A 26,824-nucleotide genomic window follows, 5' to 3' on the forward strand; every position below is an offset into this window, starting at 1 on the left:
CACCAATTCAATATGATAGTTGTTTCAAAGCAGTTTGTACTGTAACGTAAAGACCTTACAGTATTCTAGAAATAAACCCCAACAATTGAACAACCTAATACGAACAAGCACTTTGCGATGGTAGGAAAGAAAAACTCCTTTTTAACTGAAAGAAACCTCCAGCAGAACCAGGCTCAGTGAGGTTCAACCATCCACCATGACCAGTAGTGGGGGATTGAAAAGATAAAGGAAGAAAGATAAAAGAAAAGAGAGCATAGAGAGACAAGAAAAAACACAGACTAGAGGAGGGAAGAAGTGATTGGAGAAGAAGTCCTCAGTACACCACAGTGTATTACTTGAAGTTTTACTTCAGTCTGAGCATATTGCAGCATGAATAAGTGATGGATCAGAGTCATCTTATCCAGGCCTTTTCCTTATCATCTATAAGCTTTGTCGAAACAAATGTTTTGAGTCTAATATTAAAACTGCAGAGACTCTCTAGAACCTCTAGAAACCACAAATAATCCTGTAGTCTTAGAGGGTGGTGTGATAATATGGTACTATGCGGTCATTAAGATATGATATGATATGATATGATATGATATGATATAGCTGTGATGAACACAAGCAAGATAACCTATCAGTGAGCGTAAACCATCAGCAATCATAATATCACTTACAAACTGAAGCTACACTGAATGTGATTTTTTTCACAATACCTTGAAACCTTTGCAGGATCTTGGAGTGCAATTTTATATTCTATTATATTTTATTTAGTGTTTATTTATTTTTCAGTTGAGTTTAATTTTGGTTACTATCCACACTGGGTTTTGTTCTTTCGGTTCATTTACTGTCTAAATGCTGAAACTTTGTAAATATAAAGGCAATCATCTGCACCCCGTAATTTATTTCTATTACATTTTCGAGTATTGTTAATATTAATATTGTTATCATTGTAAGTAGTAGTATTAGTACTAAAAGTATTAATGGAGCCTTTTTATTATGAAATCTTAGAATCAGCACTCACCGGAAGTATTTGGCGTTACTCCCTGAGCTCACGCTGCCGTTACAACCGACCGCGCGCTGCTCTGGCTAGCAAGCAAGGAAGATGCTAGACAGAAATGGCGGTGACGGCAAGGCGAACAGCATGAAGTGCTGATGCATTACATAGATCAAAACTTTCGACTGGCAGGACACCGTTGGGCAAATGACAATGACGTCGAAATAGACCACCTTTTGTAGCTGTCAGTAGAAACCTACAACACCTTTCCGGGGGATTCTTCATCTGGTCAGCGGAGGACAGAAAACCTCACCGGGAGCATGGCTTCTTACAGCAACCAGGTAGCTAGCTAGCTAGCTGGCTATCATTAGCCTCCAAAACAACTCGTGCAGTCTCTTATTTTTGGACTTCAGTTCGCTCTTTGATTCTGCACCATTTTGACCAAAGCTAACGCCACACAATAATTACATTTTGGTCAGTTGTGTGTTGTTATTTTAAACATTTGGCCTGTCGTGTCATTGAACTGCTGAAGTACTAAAAAGTGCTTGCTAATGCCCCCCCTAAGCCTCATTGGAATACCACCAGCATGGTAACGTGAGCTAACAGGCCCCAGGTCCTTCCATTCAAATGAACCAGCAATACTTTCCGTCGGAGTTCTTGGGGCGATGACAACCGCTTTTAATTAAACGACACAAAAACTTGCTCAAACAAATGTTCGTGATACTTCGAAGTTATATTCCACAAATGTCATGTAATATTTCTTAGAGAAAAGTGACCGAAAACTGCTGCGTGTATGCATGGCCCACCTGCTCAGTGCTGCCACAGGCCTGCTGCCATATCTTATTTTTATAACTACCAGTAAGTTATTGGTTTTCTCGGGGTAGTCAGAAAGCATAATAACGGTCTAGTGGAATATTTTGCATGCGATCACTTGGCGCTTATAAGTGTTTCTGGAGCGGTGTAACGTTTTCGTGCTGCTCGTTTAGCTTCTAGTATGCTAACTGTTTTGCACAGGTGGTGTGCTTAGACTTTGCGGTCTGTCCGCTAGCTAGTTAGCTAAATACACATTCGACAGTGTGGGCCTTCGTTGATAGCGAAGAGTTACTTGATATGGAAACAATGAGGATCAGGGTTGAGCGTGCACGCTGCTTACAGAGCCACCGTCCACGTGACTGAGCTTGGATTGGAGGTAACCTAACAAGTTTGGTGTTATTTCTGGAAAAGCTAGCTGTCATGTTGGAAGGCCCATTTTGAGGTCTAGTTTTACATGAAGAAACATGCCAGGTCTCTAGTCTACTAGTAAGAGACTCAATTAAAGTTTAGAGAAGAAAAAGCTCATATAGTAAAAATTAATCAGAAATGGAGTCAAGTGAAGTGTTCAGTTCTAACTTTTTTTTAGGAAACGGAACCTGGCTAACCACTGTAGTAAGGGAAATCTGCTGTACTAAAGTAATTCTGCATGCTTTCAACTTTCTTCCTGGCTTCCAAATTGAGCGTTTCTATTGGTTCACTCTTTATTAAAGTGAAAGTTTCAGGGGAAAGCCGGCTGAACATCCCCCCCCCCCTTTTTTTTAAATTTACATGTCAATATTTGGTGAAATAAATTCTCATAACTGAACTGACTGATACAGAGTTGCATAATATTTTTTTGGTTTTTGTTAGTATGAATAGCATAGAGTGAATAGTAATGCATAGAAGCTTTCACAAACACTCTAAATTAGTGTTTTCCAGACTGTGCTCCACAGCAACGGTAACCCAGCAGATCTGGAGCATCATCAACTATTTCATTGGGTCTGCTTTCCTCTGTTTGTCACCACTTTTACTCTGTTACAAAACCCCTCATTTTAGTAGCCATCCCTCTGTAAAGTAGTCACAGAAGGCAGGCGACTGAAAGGTTTGCTGTTGATTTATTGCTGAGTAAAAATACTAACACTGGGGCTAAAATTGGTCGATAAACAGGTGAGGCAGTAAAAGACATATGAGCACCAGAAGGGACATCGGTCTTCTGAGTAGAAGTTTAGCAAACAGGTAATTCTGGAAATGCTTATCAATTCTTCTGCACTGGGAGATAAAGGCAGATAGTGTTCTGCTTGTGGTAAGTCATCTTGTTAATGCATAATCTACCAAATGTGACACTTCAAATTAACATACCATTATTGCTCCTTTATTGTAGCTTATTAGTAAAGTTGAACTAGTTTGAAAACTAGTTAAAGTATTTCAGTGATTATATTTTATTTTTTGGGGTGGTAATTTTATTTGGGATTGTATTGGTTTTTGGTTTAGTTTAATAACCTCTAAGATAGTTAAAGTAAGACCACTGCTGTGCCTTAATTTAAAAAAGAGACATTTAAATTACATGAATATTTAAACCTTTTATTCCGATAGTCCTGTTATGATAGTCTGTCAAAAAAGTGTATTTTACCACTGTCAATGTAGACATCTGAGTCAAGGTTTTCTAAAGTTGTCTTGACCACAAAAAGCCTTACATCTCTGCTGAAATACCATCATTAACCTTAAGCGGTAGTTCAGGGGTATAGGCACGGTAGCATTTATTGCTTGTGTAAGTACGACATGTTATAACACCATAAAGATCTTTACACAGTGATGGCTATTTTTCATTTCTGAACACGGGAGCTGTATTTATCTCCTCTCCTTGTATCAGCAAGGCTGTGTAACCAATGGCCTTCACTTTAGATCTTACTCATTGACTGTTAGAGATTAAAAAAAGCTGTAAAGAAGTTTAAGTATAAACCACATCAGCTTTGTTACTGAGGGATTCTAGTAGTTTGATCCCTGTTTTGAAATTAGCATGTGTCCCATTACAGATGTGAAAACTGAAAACGCAAAGAAACACAAAGAAATCCATGATTGGGAAACAGGAAATTGTAAATTAATCCAATTTAAAGAAAACCAAAAAGAAAATGCCAGCTGTGAAGATTAGTTATCAGAGTAACTTTACTTTTATCAACAACTATTGGCCGATCTACATGATTATGTGACATAGTGATAGCAGAGGGCCATTTATCAGCAAATTATTTAGTCCACTGTTATTAGTTCAATTGAGACTAAAGATTAGAAACTCTTCTCAATGTGACACATTAAAAATGTAGCAGCATCAAACTTTAAGCATCCTAAAAATGAATGTAAAAATAAATCTGCACCGTAAAAACATTTATCACTCAGTGAGTTTAGCTGCCATTAATCTGGAACTTGTCCTTGGGATGATTAATATCGGGGGCCCACAGGATTAAATTGTTCTTCTAGTATCATTGTTTCATCTTCCAATGGGAATCAGAATGTTCAAATAAGTCCTCATATTAATTAAAAGGGAATATGTGCCTGTGTTATGGCTTAGTCTGCTGTATCAATTTTCTGATACAGCAAAATTGAAAGTGTTCGCACATTTATGAGCAGTTGCTTTTGGCTGAGAGCAGACGAATTGGAAATGATTGTAACGCCGTTATTTGTCCCAATTTTTAATAATTTTAATGGTTTGTAATTGCTGCCACCCTTTTACTACATCACACTACCAGGCAGGCACAGGCATGCTCGGCAAACTCATTGAAAAACTAGTCTGACCTTATTTGTACTGGCACTGCAGCATTTTTATGTTCAGCCAAGTTGCCCATTAATAACTCCGCAGATCAGTTTAGGTAAACAAGCCTGTGCTTAGAATAAAACAAGATTGTTTGCGCGACATCAGTTTTAGAATTGTCGTAGTACATATCTGTATATTTCACAGCACTGACATCATTTTAAATTTTAAATTTGTGAACCACACTATCGCTAATAGTCAGTCACCAATAGTGAAACTCACTAAAGTCTATAAATCACCTTATCTTTCTAGTCTCATTCTTACTTATGACTACTTATTCTTCTTACTTCTTATTCTTGGCCCTTTCTTGTTTGTGTGATGTCGTCATTAAATTGTGCTAAAATCATACAGATGGCTAATTTGTTGTAATCCGCAGTCCAAACGATCAGCAAGGGAAGCTTAGTGTGGTACGTGTGGCATGCCTGCAGAAAGGAGCAAAGGGACATTCTTTCTGTTGTGATTGTATTAGCCATCCTGAGGCCGCTGGATCATTGCTGGCTGTTTGTCGCTTGTAGTGCCATTTCAGCAATGTGGGCCCTCGCGTGGGGCCTCGTTTGCAAAAAGTTATATATGCTTGAGCTGCAGTTTCTTTTCTCTGTGACTACCCTTTCACGTTCCACTGTTTATTGCACCGAAAAGATTAACAGCATGGCTAGTGAGTCCATTTTACCTTTTTTAAGTTGCGCATGTGGGCCCTTCAGTGGCTCAGTGTTTTTTGGGGTTTTTTTTCCTCAAGGTATAACGCACAATTATAGTTGATGTCGTGGTGATTCTGTGGAAAATGAATTAATAACACTGTAAGCAACATCAGAAAACAGCAGTGTAGTAAAAACATGACAAATAATGTTGGTTTTTATACAATCAAACGTCATCAGAGGGTGCATGACGAAGTGCTGCGTGAAGATTTTTAAGCGTTCTAATTCGTTTTGCCTGCATCCACTACACATAATATGAACCCCTACTACCATAGACCTGGCTTCATTTGAAGGTGGTTGTAGTGTGTGCAATGAGTAATATTGTAGTTTGATTGTTTTTGGCTAATCTAATAAAATGAGTTAACTTTGAAGTCTTAATTTCAAGTTCATATATGCAGCTTTCCATAATTGCTGGTCTGCTGGCTGAGCAGCTGACTACTCATTTAAGTCTAGCTGGTTGCTTTATTAAAATTTCAAAATAGTAAACTTCTAACAGTTTTAATTTTGCAACATTTTTTGATACCTGAAATATCAACTTCAAAAACAATTCGACGATGATCATAGATTTTATGTTAGTGCCACCTCCTCGTGTCCTGTGTGTGTGTGTGCGTGCGCTTGACTGATGAATGTTTAATGGCATGTAGCGTCTTGAACTGATGGAACCTACCTCACTACAAGTGTTAATTTGGTAAACACGGGTGACACAAATTGTTGATTATAACAAGGTCTGTCGGTCAGTCTGAGAGGTAGGGATGGGAATCAAGAACCAGTTTTTGTAGAAAACTGGTTCCCAGTAGTCAATTTTCTTGAAATTGTTAGTCTGCTTGCCTATCAATAGTGCTTATCCATTCTTGCACTCGCACTACAATCGGCTGATTTCAGTTTGTGTGTTAGAGATGGAAAATAGCAATGGTAGTGACTTTCAAAATGGAGCCGGTGAAAATGGAATGACAATTGATAAATGAATCGAATGATAAGTGATATTGATAACGGAATCGGAATGGCTAAATTCTCATCAGTTCATATGCCGTCAGTGATGGATTCTTTCCTCTGCTCTCTGTTTCACCATGTCTGTGTGTGTCAAAGCAGAAGCAACTAACTCAGCTACACTAATAAGTAAAGTGAAGATACCATTATATAAGGGGAGTGGGTGGTATAGGTGGAAAAGTAGGTAAAATATGTTTAATTCAAATCCCAGTAATCTTGTGTCACCTCAAAGCTACACATGTGTTAAAAGCAGTCCGTGAAGTTACATCAGAGGCCTGCTTTGGCTTGTTTTAAGTACAACAATGCTTTTTATGATGCCTAACGGTTAACACAAAGCATTCAAAAGAATGCTTTGTGTTAACCTTTAACAAACTGACAAACCTACTTCACCTAGATAAAACAGGTCTAGATTCAGAGCTGTTTGTGCTCATGGTTTATGTATAACACTGCATGACTCATCAGTTTGCACAGGTTAGCATTGTAAATTGAATGAGTGATGAAGGACTGCTGTATGTGTCCCAATATCTAGATTCTGAAATGACGACACCTTATGATTGCATTCCAGTTATAAGGTTGAATTACCTGTCTACAGTGAACACTGCTTAAATTTTTTCCCCTTGATTTTATATTTTATACTAATGAATAATCTGAAAGTTCTTGATTGTTTTTAACTTTTTTATTTTATTTTATAGTGTATTTTATTCCATTGTCTTTCCTTTTCAGTTAATGGTTGTATTAATTTTGTTCCCACAGTACATCTTTGGGGAATTCAGCCCTGATGAGATCAATCAGTTTTTTGTGACTCCACGATGTTATGTTGAGGTAAGCAGATTGGTCCAGAAAAAGCAGTAGCGGTCATTATTCCATTAATAAGTCATTATTAAATTAAAGAGAAAGAATTAAATTTATTTTTTGAGTAGTTGTGTTGGCCTTGTCAGGATATCCTCTCAATGGAAACAGTAAGGTTTCTGGAGAAATATAATTCAAATAAATTTGCTTATCAGCCCTAATAGTCCAAAATCAGGGCTTCAGGATTACTGAAATTGACCATTGAGCCAAAATGCATATATCTGGTAAATGGTAATTCTACACTTGACAGTGGTCTTAAGATATCAGTCATGTCTATTTTAAGTATTACTTTTGTGGTTACCTGCTGGGTCTTTATCACAACTTATATTTTCTCTCTCTTTGCAGCTTCCTCCGTTCAATGACAAAGTCCAGTGTGTCACTCAGTCTTCTGGTATGTACTTCTTACATAAGCTAATTTCCTATATTTTATTTTTTTAATTATTCAAAATACATCAAAATACTCTAAAGTAGACATGGGCTGACTGTTCTCCTGCTCTTAGTTGGCATCAAGTTGTTTTTCAGAGCAGGACTAAATGTATGACTGAAGCCCAGGTATAGCTGATCTGGCTTGCCTTGCAGGAAGATGCTTTTCCTGTCATTTATTTTTATTTTTTTCTACATTTGTGCAATATTGTTTGAAACGGTTTATAAATTCCACTAAATCTTGACCCTCCCCACCACCTTTTTTTTTTTTTTTTTTTTTTTTTTTTTTTTTTTGGCCCACCAAAATCAAAAATGTTAGAGCAGCCACCTTTCTTTCAAAGAGTACCTATATGCACATGACAATTGCCTTACCTTGATTTGTATTGATTATTTAGGATCTTACTGCACTCCTGCTGTACCTTTTATTATGGAGTCTATGGGACTGCAGGTTTGCGGTGAGTTGAGGAGTCTGATACCCTCTTGTACGTTTGCTGTAAAACTGAAAATCCAGGTTTCAAAAACTGGTGGCTTTCTAAACTTTTTGCCTGTATTCTTTCTCTTGCCTGTTGGTAAAACCTATATAGCTTTGCATGCTTAAGGTACTGCGAAGTATCTTATCTTTTTCTTGCATATAATACATTTTCACTACTGTAGGTCTCCGTTACAATAAAATTGAATTGCATTTTAATGACTTACCAATCACGGCTTATTTACTAAGGGCATAGAGATGATTTTATGCGGTTGCTAACATGTGTGTACATGTTTATCCTTAAATTGAGGTTTCACTGCTGAATGCATTTTACAGTAATGAAGTGCAATTTCAGTAACACTAACACTAACAGATTCCTCTCATCTCAGTAGAGGGAGTACCTTGTGTTTCAGTGCCCTCTTACCTTCTGCAGGGGATCAGAGATTACATTTGGTTGGCCAATCAGCTGTGTCATGATGACTTGGATGATTTTTTTCTTTCATATTTGCACTTGCTAATGTTTCACCTTTGCACTTTGCACCTCTCGCTGCATAATAGCTTACAGTTCAAACTGCTGTGTGACACATTTTGTCCAAAAATTAACTTATAAAAACTGATGTATTTGTTTTACATTGTTCTGTATTGCTGAAGTTTCCAACACTTAAAAATGCTGTTAAAAATATTCAGGAAGTAAGGATTATTGATGCGTGTCTGCAGTCAGTTAAGCCAGACTTCCTTTCTATTGACTACCTTTGGTTATCAACCGTATTGTATCCCTTTGTAATCTTTTTTTAATGTGATTTTAGACACTTGTTAAATCGCATGTCATTGCCTAAATAAAAAACAAACAAACAAAAACATTTTAATTAAATCTTCAAGAATGATTGAGAAAAATGGTATCTCAAATTGTCAGCAAAATAAACTTGGCTTATAATAAACCATTAGTTAAAACTATTGATTGTCAACTTGACATTGAAGGTTTTTTTTGTAGCAGTTTAACTTGAATAGTTTCAACAGAATATTGATAACATCTGGCCACTGACCACACAGGATTGTGCCAAAAATGTTTTTTATTTATTTATTTTTAGTTTATTGGGGTTTTTTTCCCCCTTCAAATCAGAATCATAAGTAAGTGAAAGAAGTTTTATCCATAAGACTATATTGTCCTTCCCAGACCCAATTTTAAGTGTTGAATCACCCCACTTCTGGAATTTATGTGAGACCAGAAGGAATTTGGTTTGGATTGGACAGCAGTAGTTGTCAAAAATAGGTCTAGAAGAATTTCTTTTTGTTGGTATCTTTGATCCTGTCAGAGCTCCCACGAACCCTTGAGTAACAGTTTGCTTGTTCAGGAAAAAGGATTTTATGTGACGTTCTGCAGCAAAGTCAGATACCACAGCCTGGTTTTAATATGTAGGAATTAATCTAAACAGTGCTCTGTATTTCTAATTGACTGAAATATTATCTGCAGGAGAAGACTATCAGCACATTGAGTTTGGTGTTGACGAGGTGATGGATTCCAAGGCTGTTGGGGGCAACGATCCTTTATACAAGGTGTCGAGTACCCTAAACCCACAGGCTCCTGAGTTCATCCTGGGCTGCCAGCCGGCCCAGAAAGCTCAACAGACGGCTTCTCCAGCAGCTGATGTCCCTGACGGGGCACACTTCAACTCACTGGACGGACCTGACTCGGAGGCCTCAGCCCTGGACAATCACCAGCCGTGCCCGGACATGGACGGACTCCCTGGCAGCCTGGGACAGAGAGAGCGAAAGAAAAAGAAAAAACGACCGCCTGGGTACTACAATTACCTGGAACCGTCAACTGGCAGCAACAGCAGCAGCACCAGTACAGCGGATGGGACACCTGTGACAGCACTGGTGAACGGACATGCACTCAGTGGCCCACACCACAGTACTGAGGATGTGGACAGTAAGGCATTGTCAGGGGCTGAACTTTCCACCCCAGGACCCGCCTCCACAGCAACACCAACAGCTGCTGTGGCAGCAGCCAAGTGTGCCCCCACATCCACTGCCAATCAGAGGACTAGTGATAGCCCTGATGACTCTTCTTTGGACTTAGCAAGTGGAGCTGCCTCTTTATCAGATGGCAACAATGCCACTTCCCCCTGTTCATCCTCCTCTCAAAGCAGAGGGATGACAGAGGGACCAAGGACTGCAGATCAGCAGCCAGATCATTTGGCTCCACAGAGCCCTGAACTTTCAGATACTCCACATAGCCCCCTCTCCAAATCACCTCTTCCTACTTCAGCTGCTGTCATCTCTGTCATCACTTCCATTACGACTACTGAACTAGAGGGAGGAGAGATGGCAGACAATGGGGTGGCAAATGGGCTAGCAGAGTCTACCACTCCTGTCAGTGCAGATGGACACAAAGAGGACATTGAGAGTGGGGACCAGGTTCAGCAGGTCATCCCAGAGTCAGCTGCCCAGTCAGTAGTGACAGAGCAGGCACATTCACCTGCCACTCCAGCTGCACCTACTGCTAATCTTCCGAAATCCTGGGCTAGCCTCTTTCACAATTCCAAGCCTCTACCTGGTGGCCCTCAGGCATTTGTGGAGGTAAAGAATGTTGTGGAAGCAGTATCTCCCTCTGTCGCTGTGCCAGAGCAGCCTGAGAAAGTTGGGGAAGTAAAAGAAGGCCCTGTCCATGTATCTGAGGATCCTATGGCCCCTAAACTTGCAGGTATTTTATAAAGAAGCTGATAATTTACCTTCTAAAAACATTCCACCATTACTACTTTTTAATGTGGTGTAAGTTTATAACTTATTTTTTTGTAAAAAGTATATTCTGCGAAATTCAATCCATCCCACTTGGTGGCAGTGTTGAGGTGATTGTACTGTTCATACTTGCATATCTAACAGAATAAGCTTTTAAAATTGGGATCACTGTAAAGAGTAGGGTATATTTTAAAAAAGAGATACATTTTTGCAGCTCATTATACTGATGGTATGGTAAGTTTGAGATGCACAGATTTCTCACTGACAGCTTACTTTAAAGAGAAGTTAAGGGACTGTTGCATTCATTTTCAAGAAATGACCACTAGATGGTGGTGCTACATGCAGGATGGCTATCCGATTTTATTTATTGTTTAAATCATTCCAGTTATTCCTATCAGAGCTGCAGTATGGGTATAAATGATCAACTGCAAGGAGCTGAGATGTGACACCTCATGAATACTTTGTTTTTTTACTTAAGGAAATGAGATAATGATTCAAGATGAGTCACAGCCTCAGATTTCACACAGTGAAACAGCATCTTGAAATGTGTTATTGATCGGAACATTCTGATTTTACAAGCTGGTAGACAGAATGAAAAATGCAAAATGTTGTGTTGTTTCTTGTCCTCAAATCGTATTCAGTGTTTTGCTCTTAACAGTGGTGTGCTGATTGTTTTCTGGAGAGATGAACCTAATTACACTACATTTTGTGGTTGTTGTCGCAGAAGGTTACGGGAACTTACCAGGCTTAATTAGTTTGTCCTCTCTGACACTGGTTTGAGGTAGAATTTAAACACAATCCTGTGAAAGTTCACATATTCAACACACTGTCTCTCTTCTAAGGTACCCTTCAGATATTATGTCTCCCTTCAGATAAAACTTTCTCATTTCGCGTAGCGTGACAGCGATCAATCTTTGCCATTTTTTTAGGGAGTAGTTATTCTAGAAGTGTGCAGAAGTACACACAATGCAAGTATGGCACATCATAGCAAAGAAGGTAGGCTATAATTATTAATGCATTTACTGTAAGATGGAAATGTATACTCGCTGTTGATTAGCGGGCATGTTGGTTTCTAAGCACGTTAATTTAAATGTGTTTATTTGATGGTGTTTAGTCTTGAACTTAAACAACCAGCCTAGCTTGAAATACACCAGTTTGGAGCCACAGACTAGCTGTTTGTATATATAAAAGTGATTGATTGAAATGGACCAAAAAGAAAAAATAATCTATCAATGTATATATATTCTTTAGCACTGCAGCAAACTATCTTTTTTTTTCTGCCTTTTCTTTATATGCAAGTTTCTTGGATACTTCACACTTGTGTGCATATCACTGTTCAAAAGTAGTTAGAGGTTGGTAAAATCAGAAATGTAGACCATAATCAGACATGAAACAGTATCCATTTCTACACTGTAAATATGTATATATTGGAAAAATATAATACCCATAGGAAAAAGCTGTTAAAGGGTCGCTGTCTGTGACTGACATGATAAATGAGATGCGATTAACTGACATTTAGTTTTAATTGTAACTTAAAAGTGAGCTCAGTGGTTTGACTTGTTATGAAAATGGAGACAATGCCAATTTGTAAAGAAGTAACAATGATTGTACTTATGATTTATTTGTTCTGTCTAAATGTGCATTTGCCTTTGTTCCTTTAGTCTCAGCCAAATTGATGTTTTTTTGTTCTTATTTGTGTGAAACTATGAAACTATTCCCACGTTACCATGGAAGCTGTCTTTTTGAATGACAGTCTTCCTTCCTAGGCGTGGTACAGCAAGACCTTGGTCTTATTCATTCAGTCTCTTATGCTGTTGCCATTTGAGGCAGGAATAGACGAAGAAACAATTGTTTTGATTTATCGCTATGACACATACTTTTTTCATTGTCACAGCTGTGCGAAGCTACCTGTTTAAGAATATTGTGTTTTCTTTGAATCCCCAGAACTTATTGAGAATGTGAAGTTGATACATAAACCAGTGTCTTTGCAGCCGAGAGGACTGATCAACAAGGGAAACTGGTGCTATATCAACGCTGTATCCTTTTCATGCTTCATATTTTATTGTTCCTTTGATTTTAACTACTTGGTTGTTAGTTTCTTGATGTTACATTGTTATTAAGCCAAATGGCCCAAGTCTCAGGGCACGTGTGCCACTGTAAAAATATTACTTGGTTGTAACGTTGTTTCAAAACCTTTATAGGGCCTGCTCGTTTGATGGCATTTAGATTGCTAACAACTTAGTTATTTTGAGGTATAGCTGGTTCATTTGATATCCTAACATCAGTCGCGTGTAAATGTGATAAGATATTGCTGACACCAATGCTGTGATTTTGGTGTCTGTTTCTTTGTTTAGTGTTGGGATTTTTCTCTCTCAAACTGGTGGAAAATTTGAGACTTTTCCTACGTGTATTTTAACTAATTGAATGCAAAAGACGTCTCAATTTTAAGACTTTTAAAGACCACCAGGGATTTCCTCAGTTTAAAACTTAATCACACATTTGCATCAAATGCAGATATCTTTAAGTAGCTTGTCATAATACCTTTCCTACACATCATTTTTCACCTTGACTCTGAACACCCAGACCCTACAGGCCCTGATTGCCTGCCCTCCCATGTATCACCTGATGAAGTCCATTCCTCTGCACAATGAAACGCAGAGACCATGCACCTCCACACCCATGATAGACAACTTGTAAGTAGCATTTCTACAGGTTTATAACTTTTTATTAAAAAGCATCAGCCATAGAGACATCTCAGTTGTTTGTGTCTCTCAGTGTAAGACTGGTGAACGAGTTCAACAATATGCCCGTGCCATCTAAAGCCAAACAGCAGGGTAAGATATTAACACAGCATGCCCAAAGCTATTTGCGTCATTTCCTGTTGGCGTCACTGATGATTTAAGATTCCTAACTGTGTTTACAGCTGTTGGAGATAAGGTCACAAAAGACATCCGACCTGGTGCACCTTTTGAACCAACTTACATTTACAAACTCCTCACTCTCATCAAATCAAGTCTTTCTGAGAAGGTAAACCACGGTGTCAGCTTTATATAAACACTGCAAATCAGCATGTAAGGGTGTTTTTGTTTTTAAATAACAGTTTAAATGTACTTCTTGTGGGACAGACAGTGCCCACGGGAGGTTTTGTTGTATTTAAGAAACATTTTAGCAGGACATAACTTATTTCCTATTTAACATTCAACCTGCTGATTCAAGTCTGAATCGGTTTTAATTAAGAAAAGAACTCTGATGCACTGTAGGAGATGGTTATCTTCGATATTTAATGAGGCTTCCTTTCATCCTGCTTCTTACTGTGTGCATGCTTTCTTTCTGTTTACCTCAGTGAATGAGTTTGCTTTTTTTTTTTTTTAATGTCTGCAAGATTTTTATTTGACTTTAGGCATTCTTTGAAGAGTTAATGTGGCTGATGTCCTTATGCTTTAATCTCAGGGTCGACAAGAGGACGCGGAGGAGTATCTTGGGTTCACGCTCAATGGATTGCATGAGGAGATGCTAGCATTGAAGAAACTAATCTCGCCTCAGGAAGAGAGTAAGTAACTTGTCTATGAATAGCTTATGCCAGGTTAAGTCTAAGCATGCTTTGCCCTTTTTTGCTTATGTTATCTTTAGAGTAACTTCCCTAGTGTTGGCCTAAATTAATTATAAATAGAAACAAAAAGCTAGTATTGCAGCATATTAAATCATTTCCCTCTTTTCCTTTTTCTATTTTTTTTTTTTTTATTATAAGCTGAAATCATTTTAATTGACTCTTGCCAAAATGGAAAAATGGCTCAGAGGGAAACTTCACATCCAGCTTGGTCTGGGCAGAGCTGCTGCTACTGAGAGCCTGAAGTGCCTGAGTGAAGCTGTGGACATATTCTCATGCCTTCATCATTAGACCAAACATTATAACAATTCTGATAACTTTACAACCAAAGGCCAAAGGACTGCTAGCTAAGCTTTGACATGGAAATTGTTCCAGAGTTTACAGTAAACCCTTTTGGCCGTTTTTACAAAACTCAGCCAAACCAAAGGCTTATTTAATGTGTTGTTAGTTTGCTGGCAGCCACCCATATGCGGGGGTGTTTTTCACAGGTATTGTGGAGCTCTTCCCATCACAGAATGAATTAATGACTGTTGATATAGCACTTTTATTTATTTTTATTTTGAAAGGAGCACTGGCAATTGTCCAGCAAATGAGAATCTACTCAAATGAGAGCCAATCAATCCAAAACCTATAGCCCTGTAGTTCAGAATGGAAGATATTTGTACTTATCCCAGTTAAGACGGCTCAGTTTTAGAAGAGATTTTGCTTTCATGCACTTTAAAGATCAAATAGCTGTTCTTCAGAGTGGTTTACATTTATTTATGTTTTTTTAACAGAAGCTCTCACACCTAATGGGCCAGAGTCTGAGCCAGGTGTGGAGGAGGATGGTGCTGATAAGGAGGAGGAAGGTAGTGAGGATGAGTGGGAGCAAGTGGGTCCCCGAAACAAGACTTCGATCACTCGCCAAGCTGACTTTGTCCGCACACCCATAACTGATATCTTTGGTGGACACATCAGGTACATGCCAGATTGCTGTGAAACCCTCTGTATAGGAAGATGTTCTGATTAAACTTAATAATGTTGCATTGTCTTGCTTCCTGTTATACACCAATCAAAAATTTGTATCGGCTCCGTCTGTGAGTCCTCAGCTGGTTACTGGGTTAAAGATTTTGACCTCGTTTCATGGTGACATCACAAATTAGTCATCCACCCCCAGTTTTTTCCAGCTCTTCTCCAGCACGCACCACAGCACTTCAGAATGACAGCCCATGTGGGTCAGTGCGGTCAAAAGTCTCGACAGCATGACGTGGGGCAACCATCCACAAACAAAGGTCTTAACTTTCAGACAAATTGCAAAGTTAAGAATCTGCGGCTGTTGCCTGACTAAATAATATGTTCTGCGAGGTTCTGGTCTGGCACGGTGATGGTGTACGCTGGTTGCACAGTGTTTTAAATGTCCTTAAGGATTTTTTTTCTCCGAAATGGTTGTGAGAGAAACTGAATATAGGCATGTGTTTACAGAGTGGTGGGTATGCCCACAGAGCTTGGCTATAACCCATCTACTCCTTTTAAACTGCTGTTCAGAGAAATTGGTTTGACTTGGGGAATTACAGCAGTAATCATTAGTAGATTATCATCTTTCTTGAATTTAAAGGTTTAATTAAATGACTTGCATGATTATAGTGAAAGCTGTAAACTGCAAAACAAACTGAATCCCTCTGAGTAGTTTTAATAGGAATTTCAGAAAGTGGTTAGAAAGTGCATCATAATGTATTTGAGCTGATTGTGTTATGTTGTATGTTTTGACTACTGAGAGGTAATATTATTAAAAATCTTGCTGGTATTGGTTTACAGTTCTAACAACTGGCTGTTTTGCTTCTTTCTTAGATCGGTGGTGTATCAGCAAAACTCTAAAGAGTCGGCCACTCTGCAGCCATTCTTTACCCTGCAGCTGGACATCCAGTCAGACAAGATCCGCACTGTCCAGGAGGCTCTCGAAACCTTGGTGGCTCGAGAGTCAGTCCAGGGCTACACTTCTAAAACCAAGCAAGAGGTATTAGAAAAGTAAACTTTGATGACATGTTTCAGTTCAGATCGGTGTTGCGTTGCAGTTTTGTGATCTCGAATTCCATTTTTTTTTCCCTGTCTGTTTTTTCTGACTTTAACAGATCACACAAAATAACGTGAGTTTGTGTAGTAATTTATTTTTGGAATTGATGTTTAGATGAAGAGTGATGTTGGGTACACACTGTAGAACACAACATCACTGATTTCATTACACATATTGTAATCATTGCCTTGAACCATGGTATAGACCCAACAACAACTAAAGAAAGAGGGAAAACTTCAGGGATCGGTGCAACAGTGCTGTGTTAGAACATCAGGCTAGAAGAACTGGTGCAGGAACATCTGCTCCACAGCTGTATAATAAGCATTTTTTTGGGGGGGGGGGGGGGGAATCTTACGTTGGTCTTTTTGTCCTGAAATGTTACTTTGGTACTTCTAAAAGCCAGAGAATAGAAAAACACTAGTTGCTGCTTTGAACGTCTTAGCTGATTTTATTTCCAGCAAAATGTTAAAGCCTTGCTTTGTGTTCACTTTTTTTGACAAGTTTTATTTCTACAGTTAGTTTTGTAACTGTGAAACTGTATTATTTAATGTGCATGGTAAATTCTGCGACTGCTCACTGTTCTCGCTGTTGCTTTCAGATTGAGATAAGCCGAAGGGTTACTCTAGAAGAGCTGCCCCCTGTGCTGGTGCTCCATCTCAAGAGATTTGTTTTTGAAAAGTCTGGAGGCTGCCAGAAACTGACAAAGAATATTGATTACCCCGTTGACTTGGAAATCAGCAAAGGTATGACTCGATCGACACTCCACTGAGGTGTCAGTGTCATTGCAAGGCCTTTAATTCGATTTACCTAGTCTATATATGTGTCAGTGTTATATTTGGTTCATGAACAGCCCACAGTGCCTTTAAGAGTTGATCCAGATAATTGGTGTGCACCATAACAAAGCAGACTGGCAAAAGTTGAGAAGTGTATATTGTTTTTGTTTTTTTTGTTTCAAGCTTTTAGAATTAATGTAAAAAAAAAATGTGGTTTTTAAAGTGATATTGAGTTTAATACTGTGCTGTAGTCAAATATGCCACAAGTGAATGTGATAAAATTGAGCTTACAGCTGCAGTTAATACCATCAAATTATGACATTTCAACTTCTTGATTTGACAGAAATTGTGCAAACTCAGATGTGTTTCCAAGTGACTCTTCAGACCTCACTGCTTGTTAATTACAGCAACATCAGCATGATTTTCATTAAAGGCTGTCAATTTTCACATTGCAACAGTAAAACATGGTGCAGAACGTTCTGTGTTTTTTAGTCCTGGTTAAAGCAGTCATTAAAAACATCATGGTCTAATTAGTGGATTTTCTTTCAGATCTTTTGTCCTCTGGAGTGCGAAGCAAAGTTGTGAAAGGCCAAAGAACTTACAGGCTCTTTGCAGGTTTGTGTTTTGTTAATTTGGGCCATATTGTTTTTATATCTGCTGCATAATGTTGTAATTAAGCTTTATTTTATAATCTGTTGTCACTCTGGGAGTTAGTAATTCGTTGTGATGCGATTCCACTGACCACAAAATAACAATGCTGCCAAGGGTGAAAAAAGATTGCTGTTCTGTCTTGTTGAACCTCAGCTGGTTCTTTCATTTCACGCCAGGAAATTATTTTGGATAGTAATACAAAAAACCCAAACATCACGCAGCTCAAGCAAAAGCCACATTAAACATCCTGTTTTATTTTCAAGTGTTGAGCAATATACAAAATATGAAAAATGCACAAACAACTGTCAATAACAAGCTCGAGCTTGGAATGGTTTGAGTTCTGCTTTATCCCTAATATGTCAGAGAAATAGATTTAGTGATTAGGATATCAGGAACGTACAGTCATGTTTAAAAAAATTCAAAGGTTATATCAGGGAACAAAGTCATCTTCCTTAGCGGGTTTTAAAATTGGGTAAATACAGCCTCAACAACATCATTTCACACAGTGTCATTTTTTTAGTTAATTAAAGCCAAGCCAAAAATGCAGGAGTGAAGCTTAAATACATCTTTACTGCTCTCAAAGGAATTAAGAGGGTAAATAGCAGCCAGGTGCAACTGATCATTGGCAACACCTCAGTAAAAGCAGACATTTTGGCAGTTTGCTGGTCTGCAGCATTCAGGCGCGTGTTTGTAAAATACCACAATCTTGGGAGTGGGTGTTCCAACGAATTCACCCCAAGGCCCGGCTGGGTATTTCTCAGAAACTGCAGGTTACCCAAGAGTTAAATCATTTGTAGTTAGCATGTTAAAACTGAACAAGTATGACTGGTTTGGAAGGTTTGCCAACAGAACGCCTCTTCTCTCTATAAAGAGCGTGGCAGAACAGCTTAGGTTTGCAAAGTTGCATCTGAACAAACCACAACACCTCTGGAACAATGTCCTTTGGACAGATGAGACCAAATTAGAGATGTTTGACCACAATGCACGGCACCACGTCACTGAGTGGACCAAGAACTGATTCCTGTGTCTTCCAAAGTATTCTAGAATCAAATGTTAGGCCATCTGACAACCAGAGGACTCCTAGATTAGGCGATGCAACAGGATAATGTTCCCAACCACAGCAGCAAATCTACAATAATGACTGAAAAATAAGAGAATCGGTGTTCTAGTGTTCCAGTCAAAGAACAGGCCTGAACCCCATTGAAATGTTGTGTGATGTGACCTTGAGAGCTGTGCATAAATGAATACTCGCAAACCTAAATGAACCAAAGCAAACACAATTCCCAACCATGTGAGAGAATGAAGCTGACACATAAAGCTGCTTATGCATTTTTGGTTTATTTATTCTTAAATATATGAGGAGACATTGTAATATGTTTGGTTTTTTTGGTGATCTGCAGATGTACTGTAGGTATAGTGTATTCTTTACGCTACACCAATGTGCTGATCACCTGATCTTTACTGGCTTGCTTTTACTTAAGAATTGCTGGCACTACAGTGCCCAACATTGAGGTCATGGATGAGTAATACCTTAAATAAAATTTTCCACTTTTCTCCAACTTCACCAGTTGTGTATCACCATGGAAACAGTGCGACAGGCGGTCATTACACCACGGATGTCTTCCACATCGGTCTTAACGGCTGGCTGCGCATTGACGACCAGACAGTGAAGGTCATCAACCAGTACCAGGTGGTGAAGCAGACTGCAGAGCGCACCGCCTACCTGCTGTACTACCGTCGCGTCGACCTGCTGTAGACACACACGCACATCCCAACGTACATGCAAGATACCCTGAATATATTCACAAACACACACAGAACATGCATCCTCAATGCACTCGTTGACAGTACATCTACACACGACACAGACACACAAAACTAATGAACAGGAACACTGCCTAACTTGTTCTCTTGCAAGATTTTCCTCTTCTTCCCTCCTGTCCCCGCTTTCCTGAGAACCAGCTTTTCCAACACCTTTTTCCTCGTCTCCTTTTTTTCTTCTCCTTTTCTTAAGAAGAGAGGCAAGCTGCATTCACAAAGATTTCCCTGTGACTGCTCTCTTCTCTGTGCACCACTGCTGTGTTTTGAGTTCCTCTTTTTTTGATTTATTTTTAAAGCAGCAAGGAAGGACTGTTGAATAGGCAGATTGGGGTTGCAGGTTAGGACCTGAGACTCACCTCTGACTGAGCCCACAGCTCGGCTCAAACAGTGGACTCGCTCATGCAAGAAAAACTATCCACCACGGGCTGCAAATGGACTATCAGTGTTTGCCTTTTTAGTTAAGGGGGAACTGTCGGCCTAGTGAATTTGCAGCAGTTTAAAAGCCTGTTAATTGCCCTCGTGCATTGAAAAGGCCCAGCACCAGCATTATCACAAGTCTCTCCTCCCAAGGCCAGGTTTCTTCTTTGCCACCACCACAACCACCACCAACTCCTTCTCCTCAGTTTTGTCACTTTTATGATGCTTTTTAAGTCTACTGGAGCCATCAAAAACATCGGGGGGCGGGAAGTGAGTTGGGAATGGGAACTGAACGTTTTTGTTGTTTTTGAGATCCTTCTTATGTTATTCGGGTTTAGATTTAGGGGGTAAAAGAAAAAATATCTACAAAATATTAATGAGCTTTAGAACTTAATAAGCTTCTGTGCACAAAATATAAACTGATTGATTACAAGTACAGTAAAATGCATATTTTACCAATATTTAGATTCAAATGTAAAGGAAAAAAGTCTAAGGTCTAGCTGACTGAATGCCTGTTTGGGTTCTGAAGGAATGTGCCTGTTTTGTTTTTTTTTGTTTGTTTTTTGTTTTGTTTTGTTCTTTTAAGACTCAGTTCTTACACTGGAGAAGTGGCAGCCAGTTAAGACAGATCCCACTGCAAACCCCACCCTTGTACATTTTCTTCTCCTATCATGATTTTTAATTGTTTGTCTTTTCTTATGTAAAGGTTCCATCTGTGTACTGGTGGCTTATCAGTGTAGTTTTGAGCCACACCATCTTCCTTAACCCCCAACTCAGCAGAAAGCAGGGGGGCTGCCTTAGGTTCATTGTGTGACGTTTTTCCACTCAGTGTACGAGTCTAACCCTAATCAGGCAGCGACTGCAAGTCTAATGTAGGTGAAGAGTAAAGGGAATGTACCTGACACCTGTGTATTTACTCTTTTGTGGCTCCGTGGCTCCTCACAGTGGAGGGAGGAAAACTGAGTGTTGCGGGGAAGTTGGACAACATCTGTGCTAAGCTCTGCATAAAGACCCCAGGCATGCACATAAAAGGAGCTAGTATTTGCTTTTGTTGAAGATGATTTTATTTTCTGTTGATGATTTCACTTATTGTGATGATTTTTGTTTATGTCACTAAAAAAAATGTTAGGTTTATTTCTTTTCTGTTTTTCTTCGTCATTGATCATTTATCGGATGTCCTAATGCTCTTGCTCCCTTCAGAACAATATGCTTGCATTTAAGTTGGTTTGAAAAGAAATTACAGCGGCTAAAGCACAACAAATAAAATTGAACTAGTTCTTTGCTTGAATTTTATTTCAATTTATGTCATGGGTTTTTTTTTTTGTTTGTTTGTTTGTTTTGCTCAAGGCCCATTTTATTCCAACCACCATTGTCAGTATCTCAGTATTAACACAGCAGCACAAGTATTTTCACATGATTTTATACAATAAGAACTGGGGACATAGGCGAGATAGTGGTTAACCATTTCCCTGCCTCTGATCAAAGAAAAGCTGCAGTGTAATGACATTTATTTTCTTTTATTTTAAGAGCTTTGTGTGAATTTAATAAGTCTCTTGAAATGGGAATCAATGAGAAAGTTGGTTCCTATCTTTAAATTAAAGTTTAGTAACATAGTAACATTTTTCAAAATTACACACTAGATTTAAAGTATTTTAGCATCGTTACGTGGTGAAAATATTGATTAAAGTTCCTTGTAGGTTTTCAAATCAGAAGCCTTCCCCACGTGAAACCAAAGGTCAACATTACATATAGGCCCTACAGCCTACCATTCACTTTATATCCTACCATTTTTCATTCAGTCTCGTTGCCATTTGTCATCACAGTCCGCTGATCGTCACACACAGGGAATGGCATGCTGCTTAGATAGTCAGTACATCCTAAAATCTGGTTCAGTCTTGCCGCTGGCTTCGTAGTCATTTCTGCACACATTGTGACATTGTTGATTTGCATTCTTTCTTTTCCCTTTTTAAAGAATGTTTGGATGATGGGACTTTAGAACAGATGGCTTATGCTTTCAGTTGTATAGTTTTTATCTCGGTCTCAGATGGCTGGTCAGGAAATGTGCTGGTGAAATGCTTCAATGATGTCTTTCTTTCAGTATGTGCTCCTAACTCTAATGTCTGCTGGGAACTGTTGGGATATTATTGACATAAAAAAAATCTATACTGTCTTTTAATTTCAAGCCTCCAGCATCTATTTTGTTTATTGTTCAAATAAAGGATTGTGCAAAAAGCAGTTTGCTAATCAAGTGTAGTCTAAAGACTACCTGGCTTCATTATCCGCTGAAAACCTTTGCAGCCTCTACTCCGCGGACTGGCTTTACAGAAACATGTGCACAATAAACTGAAACAACAAACAAACCCAAAATGATCCACAGAGTCTTGGTCTACCACACATCCTTTAATTGGTCTCTTGTTTCTGTATGTCAACATGTACTATGTGTAGTATTTGTAGTATGTTATATCTCCCCCTCTTGTGGTCTCACTGGCAGCCTCAGTGCTCTTTAAGGCCATGGCTGCTCTCGCCTCCGTTTGGTTTAATGGGAAGCAGACCCATCATTGAAAAATTTGCAGTGTAAGGGTTTTCTGCCCTTTAGTGTTCTTTACTATTTATTCCTTTCTTACTATAGCTCACTCCTCTACTGCAATGTGGCTTTACTGTGAAATTTACAGTGGAGTGTAGTATTTTTCTTGTTAACGTTAGAAGGCTACTTTAAGATCTTCCCTATTATAGCCTGAAAAGAAAATGTCACGTTGGAACATCTACAGACAGACCACCTTTACTAACAAAGAGGCTCTCTCAACTGTTTCAGGAATGATGTCGTGGCCTGCTCCTACCTATGGTTTGTTTTTGTTTTTAAAACTAGGGCCTATTTTTCAACCAGCAAGTATTGCTCCATTCACTACCAGATCTTAAGTGCAAGAATGCATGGAACTGGTTCAGCACCACATGTTATTTTCTGTAATGTGAGAATATTGTTGGGCCAAGGTGACGGAAGCAACAGGAATTAGTGATTATTCTGAGTCTCTTTAGGCAACAAAGTCAAACCACATGTAGTGGAGCAGTTGAGTTTTACCACACAAACAACTAAACTGTTAACTACAGCGAGGCACATGTTTTGGTAGACAGAAGAACCATTTAAACACTTCAAGCTGCAAACACTACAGGACACGTGGTAGGGGAGACCGGGGATAGTTGTAACGTGGGTCAGTTGTAACACTTCCAATTTCTCCAATCAGGGCTAAGTTTCAAATGATGTGACTCATCCTGTGCATGCCCAATTCAGTTCTGCTATCACATGTGAAAAATCAGCAGATTTTGTCGAACACAAACAATTTAACATGAAAAAAAGTAATTTGTATGCCAAAAAGTAAGTTTTTCTACTTTATTTCAATGTTTAATAGCATTATCTGCTTTGCAGTTTAACTCATCAAACTTAAATTATGTTATTTGTATGTCTATGGGGATATATTCTGTGTAGGTCTTTAGTGCTAATGTTTTAGCCGTTGGCTGTAATGTTAGCTAGTTCATGGCTATAGGAGTCTGGGTCAGTTGTAACAGCAACAGTCTGGGTTAGTTGTAACAATAATGCAGATGTTACAACTTACCACACTATTACTTTAACTTATATTAAACAAGTTGGGGCAACGACATCAGCAGAGAGAGGTTCACTGGTCGCTTTTGTATATGCGGTTAATGCCATTGGCAACACAATTCCTCCACTGTTTGTGTTCCCACACATACATTATGCAGACCACTGTGTCAGAGATGGACCAGTAGGAAGTACTGGTAGTGGAAATAAATCAGGATGGGTGCAAGAAACAGATTTCCTCATCTTTCTGAAGCACTTTGCAAACCACACCAAGGTAAGCCATGATAAAAAGTAATGGAATTGCGATGCTGGTGAACAACTACATTTTTTCAGCTTCATTGTTATGTTCAAAATTGGTGCAAGAGTTGTAGGTTATAATGCCCACTGAGCCAATGAGGCCAAACTCAAGGAAGACCAACCAAAATTAATGAAATATTCAGTTGCAGAAAATTCCATAATTTGTCTTTTTTGGGGGGTTGGAATATGTTCAAAAGCTAGATTTCTGCATTCTGTCACACACACACACAGCTACATAAATGGCTCTAAGTGCATTCATGTGTTGAATAAACAAAGATTACATGTTAATGTTTTGTTAGTACCCTTATTTCATTGTGTTACATTTCACCCCAGGATATGTTACAACTAACCCAGACTATGGGGTTAATTGTAACATTTCACTCTTTGTGTTTGAGACCATACCATGCAATGGGTAATTGTGCTGCAGAGAAAATAGCTGCACTATTTAATAGCCGAGACATGTAAATACTTTGCATTGCATTTTGAATCCACTACCTTAAAAGAGCTCCAATTTACAGACAGAAATGTCAAAAATGTTACAACTATCCCCGGTCTCCCCTACTACTGCTACTTTCAGCTACTCCCTTTTAAGGGTTATCACAGCAGATCATCTGCCTCCATCCTGCACTACAACCATGAACCTTCTCTTAAGTCTTCCTCTTTAACTGCTGCCTGGCAGCTCCATCTTCAACATGCTTAGTTCAATATATCCCCACTCTGCACACACCCAGACCAACTTAACCTTGCTTTTTTGTCCCTAAATATCTCATCTTGAGCTGTCCCTCTGATGTACTCATTTGTAATCTGGTCTGTCTTCATTTCAGCCACCTTCCCCTCTGAACTGTATGTCATAGCAGGTCCTTTGTAAGTCTCCCCATTCTCTCTTGCCATCTTTCTGTCACAAGTCACTTTCTGTCACAAGTCATTATTAAATCTGTTGTCAAGAATCAAAAATCTCTTTAAAAGCTTCAAGTTGGCCAGTTTGTATTTCCTGATAGACTCTCACAGGTCAGTTTGTTAGTTAGCTGCACGTGTAGAATCAGTCAATAACATGACAGCAGCTCACTGCATTTAGACATCTAGACAAGGTCAAGATGACCTACTGAAGTTCAGTGGATTTATGTCTCTGCATTAAATCAATGCCATAGATTGTAACTGCAAACCCTTCTAAAACCCTGTACTATAACCTATGCTATAACCTTATGTGTGCCTCCATCCAGTTGGTGGTTGGTTTCCTGTCTTGTATTAACATTTCAGGCTAGTTGTGATGGTGTCATAGCGTGGCACAGTTTGGCTCCTTCAGTATCAAATGAGCATCATTCTGATACCATACCCAATCTGAGTATGCTGGCCCTAGTGCATCCATCTTTTGATGCCTACTTCCAGCAGAATACTGTGTGATATATAACAAAGCTTGAATCATGGTAAATGGTAAATGGCCTGTATTTGTATATTGCTTTACTAGTCCCTAAGGACCCCAAAGCGCTATAGGCATCTCACACTTCCTGAATATGCTATTCAAATGACCTCCACTGTTACCAGCTCTTAGTCCAGTAGAGCACCTTTGTGATGTGGTGGAATGGGAGATTGACATCATGTCATATGATTTTATTCCACAAAGAAGAAAAGACTACAACCTGGTAGTCGGAAAGTGTAACTAATGACCTGCCAAGTGAGTGTATAGTACACATTTGGGACACAGGTAAAAACAACACTGTGCTTCTGCTCTTACTCTAATGTTTATTTGAAATTTAGTAACCTTGAACGAGGTACATGGCATCCTTCAATAAAGATGTTACAAACCTCTAAAGCTTCAGTAAAAAGGCTTCTCTGCACCTAATTCCTGTGTTAGTGCTTACAGTTTACTAGTCTTTCCCTCAGTACTTGTGATTTTATGCATTTCCTGTTCCATTACAATCCACCCACTGGCTAGTTTTTATAATCGGCCCCGTGTACCATATGGTTTCTTCATTCACTCTCCCCCAGTTTTTCCTCCTCTTTTACTGCTTCGTGTTTAGAGGTTCACTTGCTCTCAGTTCCCTTCTCAGGAAGGTAAACAACATGGCAACCAGAGTTTCAAGGATGTCTGTCCAAACAAACTGTCCTGTCACAGTTGTAATGTCACGGATGGTGGTTCCTCCTTGATCTTTACAAAAAGGAAACTTGTTTTCCACCTGCTAATGCTTATATACTACCCAAGTAAACAAGAAGGGGATGTTTGAGTTGTGCAATCCTTCTGTTGTCTTCAACTGAGACTAATGCAGAGTTGAGAGTTTCCAGTTTCTATTTGGCCCGGAATGAATAATATATATCAAGGTTAATGGACCCCTGTAATGAATAACATTTCTGAGAAGTAAGTTATTGTACCTCACCATCTGTAACAAGTCATCAAGGATGGGTTATCTATATCATTACTCTGTCAACAAGTGGCTACAGCACACAACATAGATAAATCCCAAAGGAGTCCCGCTGACTAAATGTAAAACAGAAAAGTACAAATCTGTTAAGCCATTAGGTTTATCTGAAGTATCTGTGCATAAAGAGTTCAAGGAGAGTGACGGTGGCACCATAAAGACAAAAGAAGGGGAGCAGTTTTAAAACAATCTGAAATATGCAAACCACAAAGCTCTTGTCCTAAATATTTTAGCCATTAATGTATTCAATGCCTCTGCTCTGCAACGGCACACAAAACAAGTGTTACAAAGCCAGATGGCATTATCCTTACTCCTATCACACGGGCATACAGCTGTGTTATCAGTTTAAAGTCTGGAGTAGTAAGCAGCAAAATATTTGTTAAATAAAACACTCGAATGTATCAGAGATCACACAACCAGAAACTGCTCATCCTCATCTGCTGAGATAAGTATATTTGACACATTA

At 38.9% G+C, this 26,824-nt stretch overlaps 1 protein-coding gene across 2 annotated transcripts; it reads left to right on the top strand.

Moving 5' to 3' along the window:
• Window positions 1–1,027: 1,027 nt before the first annotated feature.
• On the top strand, window positions 1,028–22,422 carry usp10 (ubiquitin specific peptidase 10). 2 transcript variants are annotated; one of them, XM_005929562.2, is made up of 15 exons: window positions 1,028–1,320; window positions 7,010–7,078; window positions 7,451–7,496; window positions 7,924–7,983; window positions 9,469–10,701; window positions 12,681–12,772; window positions 13,320–13,429; window positions 13,512–13,570; window positions 13,660–13,763; window positions 14,187–14,286; window positions 15,120–15,300; window positions 16,171–16,336; window positions 16,992–17,136; window positions 17,716–17,781; window positions 19,386–22,422. In XM_005929562.2, the coding sequence occupies exons 1-15, from the start codon at window positions 1,300–1,302 to the stop codon at window positions 19,571–19,573; spliced, it is 2,640 nt and encodes an 879-aa protein (XP_005929624.1). In that variant the 5' UTR covers window positions 1,028–1,299; the 3' UTR covers window positions 19,574–22,422. The 2 variants fall into 2 exon arrangements, with proteins under 2 accessions (XP_005929624.1, XP_005929625.1); XM_005929563.3 differs by lacking the exon at window positions 7,924–7,983.
• Window positions 22,423–26,824: the final 4,402 nt, after the last annotated feature.

Source organism: Haplochromis burtoni, unplaced genomic scaffold, assembly GCF_018398535.1.
Source record: "Haplochromis burtoni strain Fernald_Lab_line unplaced genomic scaffold, NCSU_Asbu1 Contig_50, whole genome shotgun sequence".
Taxonomy (NCBI): domain Eukaryota; kingdom Metazoa; phylum Chordata; class Actinopteri; order Cichliformes; family Cichlidae; genus Haplochromis; species Haplochromis burtoni.